This window comes from Galeopterus variegatus, unplaced genomic scaffold, assembly GCF_000696425.1.
Source record: "Galeopterus variegatus unplaced genomic scaffold, G_variegatus-3.0.2 Scaffold1792, whole genome shotgun sequence".
In the NCBI taxonomy this organism is placed as follows: domain Eukaryota; kingdom Metazoa; phylum Chordata; class Mammalia; order Dermoptera; family Cynocephalidae; genus Galeopterus; species Galeopterus variegatus.
This window is the reverse complement of record NW_007727903.1, coordinates 219,624-229,502: the sequence shown is the minus strand read 5'-3', so window position 1 is coordinate 229,502 and position 9,879 is coordinate 219,624. Positions and strand designations below refer to the sequence as shown.

Genomic DNA, 9,879 nt, shown 5'->3' with positions numbered 1-9,879 from the left:
CCCCCCCCCCCCCCCCCAGTGCAGTCCTGTGCAGGCTGGGGATCTGAGCCAGGTATATGGGACTATTGTGTGTACAGAAGATGACTTATTGCTATTTTTATTTCATGTCAAATTGATTGAATTATAAATTTATGAAACAATTAGTATTTGTTTAAATATTAAGCAGTTGACATTCCCCTAGTCTAAATATTTACACATTAGAGAGGTAAGTTACAAATAAAAAGTTTAAGAAGTTAAATGCCTCCAAACATTCAAGATATGCTTGAAATGCTAATAATGCCTTTAAGCATTTGATTAGATCACAATTTAATACCTTAAATTTTCTTAAATTATTTGAAAGCAAGCAAATTTACACACATACAAATATTCCAAAATTGATGAGCTCTCTTGCACTACAAGGATTTACAAGTAGTATCAATTCTGTGGACAGTTACAGCTGATAGTAAATAGATGATAGATGAGAGAGAGAGGGAGAAAAATATAGAAGGAGGGAGGCTAAAAGAATGAAGGAACTTAACACATAAGGACTGTCTAAAGATCCCAAAAACAAGACCCTCATAGTGGAGCAACAAAGAGAAAGCCTTTTTCTCTGTCAACAATATGGTCAGTTTGCATTGAGACTGCTCTGCCTTTCGTTTCCTGTGTCAACAGACACTTAGATTGGTCCCAAGAAAAAAAGAACAAAGAGTCGATATTGTGATGTGTGGGTCAAGGCAAGAACTAGATGCCCTAAGAACAAGCAAGACAAGGAATGTAACTTATGCGCGATCCAAGGAAACGGACGGTTTACGCAGGTGTCTGAGAACAATCTCAGACTCGAGAAAAATTTAGGCTAAGGGCTTGTAATTCTTGGTGTAGGGCTTGCAAAACGGGTCTTAACTCTTTACAGGGCACCGATGCATAGAGAGGTCAAACCCCCGCCCTGGGGCGCATAGCTCGTAAGAGGCAGAACTGGGATTTGAAACCGGAGCTCTGGGATCTCAGCCCCTTCTTCCACCTCTTAATCCGCCCTTCACATTACGTTTTCTCCTTTGTGCTCCTTGCTGGTGTCACCTCCCAGAACCTCGGGTAGTTTCCGCTTTCTTGCCTCCAGGGGTTAGCCTTGGGGTCCGCCTGGGTGGGCGCCGGGACCCGGGGACCCTGAGCTGAAGACGTGGGGGCCCACGAAAACCGGGGTGTAGTCGCTGGACTCTATTTCCCAGCGCCCCGCGAGGTGATGCTTGGCCGTTGCCGTGGAGATTGGGAAGGGCACCGCCTACAGCTCCGAAAAGCAGACGGGAACTACACCACCCAGAAGGCTCGACGCGTGCTGGGCAGCTTACATTGGCCCAATGAGAGGTTGGGGGGGCTGGACTTCCGGCGTCCGGGATTGTCACTTTGCTGCCCGGCGTCGGGCCACACCGGCGATCCGGGCCAGAGCGCGCGGGGTCGGGGCTGGTTTTCTAGGAGTTTCTGGGGGCCCGAGGCGAGGGCAGCGAGGAAGATACTAGCAGAGGGCCCGCGCCTGTGCATGCGTCGTGACCACTAGCTGATGGCCCGCCCCCGAGCCTCGGTTTCTCCGGGCGTAGCGTAGGCGGCCCCGTGAGGCCGTCGGGCAGCGCCCCGAGCCACGTGCTTTCCGGCCCCCGCAGCAGCCCCGGAGGCGGCGTCCTGGGCGTTCTGCGCCCTTGACTGAAGAGGAGGCTGAGTCCCGGAGCCGGCTGCAGTCAGGCATCAGCGGTGCCCGGGTTGTTCACCCCTTCTGCCCCCAACTGCAGGTTCCGATGGCGGCGTCTCTGATCGACCCGGCGCGGGTGAGTAAAGGGACCCCTCTTCCCATGGGCCCGAGCCCCCGTTGAGGGAAGGACTTTACCTAGAAGGCTTGTCTTTCTCTTGTTGCCCCGGGGTGCGGGAGTGGAGCGGGGCGGTTTGTTCTAAACCCAGGTTTCCAGGCCAGTGGGGCGTGCACGTGTGGGATCCCCACTTCTGGCAGCCAAGGGGGTGAGGTCTTGAAGGAAGTACCAAGGGGAGAGTCCCGCACGTGCAAAAGCTGGAGGGGGGACTGAGCCTAGGTCCTTCTGAACTGAGCGTTCTCGATCTGGAGCTCGGTGACAGGACATAGGTGGGCCTGAGATGACAGGCTGAGGAGCTGGGACTTTATCCCGAAGGCACTGGGAGCCCTGGAAGGTTTTGAACAGAGACTGGACACCCCCTGAGTTAGGCTTTTAAAAGTATCCCACTGTTTACCGAGTGGAGAACAGAAGCGGAGGGGAGTGTCTGGTGTGCAGAGTGGACGCTACTGCCACAGGCCCGGTGAGTGATGATGGCGCCTGGATCAGATGGGGCAGTGGTGGTGGGAAAGGCGGTTGAATTCGGGGTATCCCACTGTTTACCGAGTGGAGAACAGAAGCGGAGGGGAGTGTCTGGTGTGCAGAGTGGAGGCTACTGCCACAGGCCCGGTGAGTGATGATGGCGCCTGGATCAGATGGGGCAGTGGTGGTGGGAAAGGCGGTTGAATTCGGGGTAGGTCTGCTGATGCATCAAGTGTAGGGTGTGAGAGTGTGTTGTGAGTGAAGAAGCATCCCAAGTTTTACAGCCTGTCTGGAATAATGGAGCTGCTGTAGACAGAAAGGAGAACTTGAAGAGGAAACAGGTTTTTTCAGAGGAAAGATCAGGAGTCTGTGATGTCTCCCAGTGGAGTCATTCGTGGATCTGAAGTCCTGAAGTTGTAGGTGTCCAATGGACAGAGTCCTGATATCCTGGGCCCAAGCAGGGCCTGGGAACTGGACTGAGGAGAAGGGACGAGCTCACAGACTCAGTCAGGGAAGAGCAGCTGGGGTTGTCTGGGACTGTGGGAAGAATCTGACGGGTAAAGTCACACTCTGTGGGGGCCAGCTCGGTGGCGCACTGCTACAGTGCGCTGCTTGGGAAGCGCAGCGGTGCTCCCGCCGAGGGTTCGGATCCCACATACAGACCGGTTCCCGCTCACTGGCTGAGCGAGGTGCAGGGAGCAACATGGAGGGTTGCGATCCCGTTGCCGGTCCCGGGCCGGTACGGGTGCGACACTGAGGGTTGCGATCCATTGCCGGTCATGAAAAAAGACAAAAAGGAAAAAAAAAAAAAAAGTCAGACTCTGTGGGAAGGAAACAGAGGGGGCACCACTGTGGAGGAAGGGACTGACTTGTGCATGTCCACCAGGAGCTGCGTCCTGGATCACAGAGCCCTACCTTAGACCATGTCTATCTTCCTCTGCCTGCTGTCGTAGGGCATGATGGCCTTTGAGGACGTGGCTGTGTACTTCTCCCAGGAGGAGTGGGGGCTTCTGGACACAGCCCAGAGGGCCCTGTACCGCCATGTGATGCTGGAGAACTTCGCACTTGTGGCCTCACTCGGTAAGGCTCTGGGTCCTCCATGGGAAGTGCCGTTGGTGCCAGAACTGCCTCGTCCCCTCCTTGTTGGCTCATGAGCAGCCCCACACCTTCTGGCCAAGGACCATGTAGGGCTGGGGTCAGGCCCCAGAGATGTGAAGTCTGGTTGGTTCAACCACTCCCTATGGTCCTGTCTGGCCATGACCTCTCTGTGCCTGGACTCAGTACCCTTCCCTTGGTGCTACTGACACAGTTGCTGCTCATGGGGACCCTTGAACTGGTTCCTGTGAGCCCCTCCCCGTGGTACAACCGTTGGGTTTTCCTGGTTGCACAGATGACACTATATCCATGAAGCCCTGACTCCTGCCATCTGTTGGGAGGTGGGTTGTCGTGAGCTGGGGCCAGCCTCTCACCTGCTCCTCCACCTCACAGGACTCTCCACCGCCCGACCTCGCGTGGTCATCAAACTTGAGCGTGGCCAGGAGCCCTGGGTTGCCGGTGGGATGGACGTGACCCCAGCCAGCAACGCCCACAGGAGGCCCAGCCCTGGTGAGTGGGTGCTCAGGGTGGGGTAAACTCAGGACCAACCTGTGTCCAAGCCAATGTTCCCCCTTCCTGCCTCCCTCAGACACACCTGACTCCCTTCCCTTCCATCTTCAGCCTCTCTTGGAGGCTGAGGCCTTGGCTACCTTTTAAGGGGGCACTCCAAGGGCACAGGAGTTGAGTTCACATGGAAGGTCACCCCCAGGCATGATGAGACCTGCTCAGAGTCCTACCCCCCAGCTGGGCTGTGTGGCTTCAAACTCTGCATATCTAGCTGCCACGTTTATGGGGCCATTCCTTCTGTCATTCATATGTTCACCCAGTGTTTCTTGAGCACTGGGGACACAGCCTCGACCAGGATGCCCCTGGTCCTGCTTTTGCGGAGCTGACAGTGCCTGGGGAGAGGCAGTCAGTAAACAGGATTCATAAGTAAAGTCTATAGCATCAGATGGAGGTCAGTGCAAGGAGCAAAAGCAGTCTGGGAAGTGAGTGCTGGAGAGAGGGCCACTGGAGAGAAGGGAGTAAGCTATGGGAAGGGTGTAGGGGGCGTGGGACAGCCAGTGCAGGGTCCTGGGTGCCATGTAGCAGCTGCTCGGTTTTCCTCACCCCCACATCTGGGTGTCTGTGGGCTGGTGCCTTGACCACAGGGGTCCTTGATACAGTGAGTGCCAAACTTGTCAGGGCAGATGCTTCCCCCATTCCCCACCCCTTCTGCAGGGCCAGCCTGGGCCTTTTCTTTCCCCCCCCTGCCTGCCCACTCAGTCTGCCCTGGTCATCTCCTGGCCAGGATGACCCAGGCAACCGCTGTTTCTCTGCCTTCAGGTTCCCGGCGTCTGTCAAAGGACAAGGATGTTTCTGGAAAAGCAGCATTATCAGGGGCCTTCCCCGATAGCCCCCCAGGGACACCTATTAGTGTCCTCCCCACTGCGGGTGCCTGCCATGGTGCAAAAAGCCAGGAGGGACAGTGGGGCCCTTCCCCATCTCGGGAGAGAAAACCCACAGGAGTGTCGGTGATCTACTGGGAGAGGCTCCTGCTAGGCTCGGGCAGCGGCGAGGCAAGCGTCAGCCTGCGACTGACCTCCCCCATAAGGGCTCCCGAAGGCAGCCCATCCAGGGAGAAGGACTTCAAAGACCCCCCGCAGAAGCAGCCGAGAGCACTCGAACAGCCGAAGCCATACGCACGGGCGGCCCCTGGGAGAGCCTTCCCTAGCGTCCCGGACCTCGAGGCCTTTGGTGCTGGGGTAGAACGTGGGATGGGTGCAGCTTGGCGTGAGCCTCAGAGACTCGCCGGCGGCCGGGAGCCCCCGACCTGGGATGAGCTGGGCGAGGCCCTCCATGCCGGACCCGGCCTCCTCCCCGGGGAGAAGTCCTTCGAATGCAGGGCGTGCAACAAGGTGTTCGTGAAGAGCTCCGACCTCCTCAAGCACCTGCGCACGCACACCGGCGAGCGGCCGTACGAGTGCGCCCAGTGCGGCAAGGCCTTCAGCCAGACGTCGCACCTGACGCAGCACCAGCGCATCCACAGCGGGGAGACGCCCTACGCCTGCCCGGCCTGCGGCAAAGCCTTCCGACACAGCTCCTCGCTGGTGCGGCACCAGCGCATCCACACGGCCGAGAAGTCCTTCCGCTGCGGCGAGTGTGGCAAGGCCTTCAGCCACGGCTCCAACCTCAGCCAGCACCGCAAGATCCACGCGGGCGGGCGGCCCTACGCCTGCGCGCAGTGTGGCCGCCGCTTCTGCCGCAACTCGCACCTGATCCAGCACGAACGCACGCACACCGGGGAGAAGCCGTACGCATGCGCGCTCTGCGGCGCCGCCTTCAGCCAGGGCTCGTCGCTCTTCAAGCACCAGCGAGTGCACACGGGCGAGAAGCCCTTCTCCTGCGCGCAGTGCGGCCGCGCCTTTAGCCACAGCTCCAACCTCACTCAGCACCAGCTGCTGCACACGGGCGAGCGGCCCTTCCGCTGCGGGGACTGCGGCAAGGCCTTTGCCAAGGGCGCCGTGCTGCTCAGCCACCGGCGCATCCACACTGGCGAGAAGCCCTTCGTGTGCGCGCAGTGCGGCCGTGCCTTCCGCGAGCGCCCGGCCCTCTTCCACCACCAGAGGATCCACACTGGCGAGAAGGCCGCGCGGAAGCCCAGGGCCGGCCTGCGGCCCCCCGCCAGGCCTCCTTCGGAAGGTGCCCCGGTGAGGGAAGCCCAGCCCACTCCTGCCTCCAGCCCAGCTGCAGTCCCGAAGCCAGTCGAGGCTTGAGGTCGCTGCTTCACCCTTCCCTGGCGTTCTGTGACTCCCTTCCTCACCTAAAGGACCCATGTCCTCTGCAAATCCACAATGGAAAGAAGCTCTGTGTGTGCGAGCCAGGGACGAGGGAGACCTTTTGGCTGCGGTTCTATTTGCACGTGGTGACAGGATTTGCCACTTCAGCCATAGCTCACGCCTTCATCCCCAGAGAATTCACACTGCAGAAACATCAGGGATACGGGCATGGCATGGAGACTGGGACTTTGGTGGGCCCGAGACTGCAGCCAGACCCAGTGGGAGGCCAATAAAGGCGGCCCCGCACGGTGGTGCCACTTCACGAGTATTATGACTGGACGCTAAGGTGTGGAGGCGGGGTGGTTTGGAAAGGGGGTGGGAGCAGCCCAGAGAAACTTTTTTTTTTTTAAAAGATGCCCGGTAAGGGGATCAACCCTTGACTTGGTGTTGTCAGCACCATGCTCACCCAGTGAGCAAACCGGCCATCCCTATATGGGATCCGAACCCGTGGCCTTGGTGTTATCAGCACCACACTCTCCCGAGTGAGCCACGGGCCGGCCCCCAGAGAAACTTCTGAAGTCTGCACACAAACTGACCGCTAGACCGACACTGGGGATCCTCCCCCCAGGCTACTGTTCATCCAAGGCTCAGGAAGCCACAGGGAAGTAGGGGTCAAGCTTTGGGCAAGTGGTGGGCTCTGAGCCTCAGCTTCCTCCGGGAAGAAGAAAAAGGTTCCCACCCTCGTGGTGTTTGCAGACACCCTGACAGATGGGATCCTAATAATGGCCAACACGTGTTCACTGCCAGCCTCTGCTCTGAGTGCTGGGAATTTCCTTCTGTAATGTGAGGTGGCTCCTGCAGTTGATGTCCACTCAGAAGATGAGGAAACAGGGGAGGTGAATTGCCCAGGGCACACAGCAGAGCCAGGACTCAAACCTAGGTGCACTGGCCCAGCATCCAGATGCCTCACCCACCCCCACATACTCGAGGTGCACTCAAGTCTGCCAGGTGTGGCCTGACACCCGCCCCCCCAGCAGACCCACAGGAGGTGGAGGCCCTGGGGGCAAGAGGTGGCTTCCCCCTTCAGCACTGGAAAGACAGATGATGGCTCTCCTGTGGTGCTCATTTACATTCTCCAAGCCTCATCTTTAGCCAAGTCCTATCAGTGACTCTTGTAACCAAAGTCAACCTTAAGAGGAGCCTTTACATCCCGGGGTGGTGGTAACATTCAGAGGAGACAAGATGGGGCTGCTCGTTTTGCTGGGTTTGGTGGCCACGTGCCCATCCATCTTCCCCCTCAATTGGAGGGTGGACAGAGAGCTGAACAGGAAGGATTTGCCATTACCTAAGGCCATGTTTGGTACCTTCCTGAGATCCACCCTCCCGCCCAGTATAATACCCCCACATGGGACAGAAGGGTGCAGTGGTGGCTCAGTTTGCTTCCTGTGATCTTTGGCAGACCAGGGCCTTACCTCCAGGGAAGTTAATGGTCTTTTTACGGGGAAAAAAAAAGACTAGAGTTTACAACTTGGAATGGACATTGTAATTTCTTGCACAGCAATGTGGAAGTCCTCAGCCTCCAGGCTCCAGAGCATGGTTCAGGTTTTATCAAGAGTTCAAAGGGGCTCCCTGATAAAGGTTTCTTTTTAAAACATTTGTATGAACATTAACAGTCTGATGCCTGTTTCACCCTAATACAATGCAGATAATATTAAGAGAACATATACAGACAGGCCATCAAGGTGTGTTATTGTCAGAGGTTTGGGGACTTGGCTTCAATCTGGGTCCCCTTGAGAGGCCACAAGGTAGATATGCAGCCTGTCTGCAGCCCGGCGAGGGACTGGGACACCTGTATCTCCTTGGTGGCAAGAGGTGGGTAGGGTGGGCAGGGTTGGTCTACCCCCAGCAGCAGCTCTGCTGGGAGATGAGCCTTCATGAATCCAGGCTATGGGAGGGTAGTGGGTGGGGAAACTGAGGCAGGGCTGTGTGCCACCTGCCGCTGAGAGTGGGTGTAGCCACATGTGTGAGGTGAGTCAACTGGCAAGGTTGACTCCAGTTCCATCCAGTCCAAGACCTTGCAGCCATCCTCCATACACAAGTAGCACTTGCCATCAGGGCCAGACCTATCTTTTGCCCCTCGAGACTCACAAGTTCCGTAAGGAGATAGGGCATACACGACCCAGCTCCCCAAGACCCTGTAAAGGCAGGTCCTCTGAACCTGTCCTCCTGATACCCTATGGGGGCATCTGTTGAACAAGCGGGTACCCAGAGCGTCACATAAAACCTTTACGGTGCCTTGGAGGGAAGTGCCTGGAGCCATTTCTGCCCTGAGCCCTCTATACCCCTCAGACTGGGCTCAAATGCCTTATCCTGTCTCCCCACTTGCCTCCTCCGTCCTTCATCAAGCCCATTCCCACTTCTGTGCTAGTGCCTCTGTTGTCCCTCAGCTCCTCCACCCTCCTCAGATCTGCCCCTCCCAATACCTGGGACTGGTCATTGGCCTCCAACCTGGGCTCCTACCTCCCCCCATGTCTTGGCCCCTCATTTGCCTCCCCTCCAACCTCTGCGGTCATGTTGAGCTGGCCCCTCTGCCCTTAACCTTGAACAGGCCGTGACTGTAAAAGTGCCCCTGGGCTTTCTAGGTCAAAATATCAGACTCAAGACATGAATCTCACTCAGCTCAGAAATCCACTGAAACCACAAAGAGGGAAGTGTTTCAAACATACAAACCCACAAGTATGAGGATGATGAAAGGAGTCAACGGCAACAGCATTCTGAATCTAGAAGTGGATGGGGGAGCTGTCACTGATTTAAGGAAAGCCAAATATCTAGGCGGCACTGGGGTAAAGTGGAAAGGTCAGACCAGGCTAACTCTGCAGTACGCTGGAAGGTTTGGGAACCAGCAGCCCAGAGAGGAGAGACCTACAACAAAGCTGCCTGGGGGACAGCTACTTGAGAAGCTATTAAAGCCCCAATGCTTTCCCCAGCTGGTGGATGGTGAGAGTTGACTCTGGGGAATCTGCACAGTCCTAGAGAGAAGACCCAAGCCCCTTAAAACAGCCCAACCTGAGGAAGCCACTGGGAAGCTCAGAGGTGACAAGCCCCACCCATGCACAGTCCCAGAGCTTCCAATCAGTGTTTAATACCAACTGCTCTTCAGCAGGCAGCCAGGGATTCCCAGATATCAGATGAAAGCAAAACAGGCAGATGCAATTTAGTATTGAGTAAGTCATGGTTCAGCCACTTGATGCGTGAAAGCAAAACTGACCCCATTCCACAGTCGGATTTTAAAAACAATAGCATTGCCTATTGAGAGAAACTAAATAAAGGTCACCCTGCCTAGTTCTGGTCCCCAAAGTAAAAGTTTAAGCATGTCCCATAAGCCTGGACAGAAATCTCCATCCCTCACTTTGTAGTACTGATAGCTGAAGACATGTCAGAGACTTTGAGGGTATTGTCAGTTACCTCATCAGTAAATAGGTACCTGCCTGCGTCCCTGTTGCTCCCGCATGTCCGCAGGGCACCTAACGGAAGTCTAATAAAGGACCCCAGCACCCTCTTTGCGGGACAAATCGCCGGGGATGGCGGAGAAGAGGCCCACGAGTCAGGCTGGCCTCTCCCGCTGGACCCTGGCTTCTCCAGGGGCCAACTTGGAGGCGAGTCTCCGCCAAACTACAAGACCCAGGAGAACGCGCAGCCGCCGCTTCCGGCCTCCGAGGAGAGCAGAGACGCCC

General features: G+C 56.6%; 1 protein-coding gene across 1 annotated transcript; it reads left to right on the top strand.

Moving 5' to 3' along the window:
• Nucleotides 1-3,250: 3,250 nt before the first annotated feature.
• LOC103595554 (zinc finger protein 324A-like) lies at nucleotides 3,251-6,142 on the top strand. Its single transcript, XM_008578972.1, has 3 exons — nucleotides 3,251-3,371; nucleotides 3,780-3,896; nucleotides 4,713-6,142. Exons 1-3 carry the CDS (start codon nucleotides 3,251-3,253, stop codon nucleotides 6,140-6,142), a joined length of 1,668 nt encoding a protein of 555 aa, XP_008577194.1.
• Nucleotides 6,143-9,879: the final 3,737 nt, after the last annotated feature.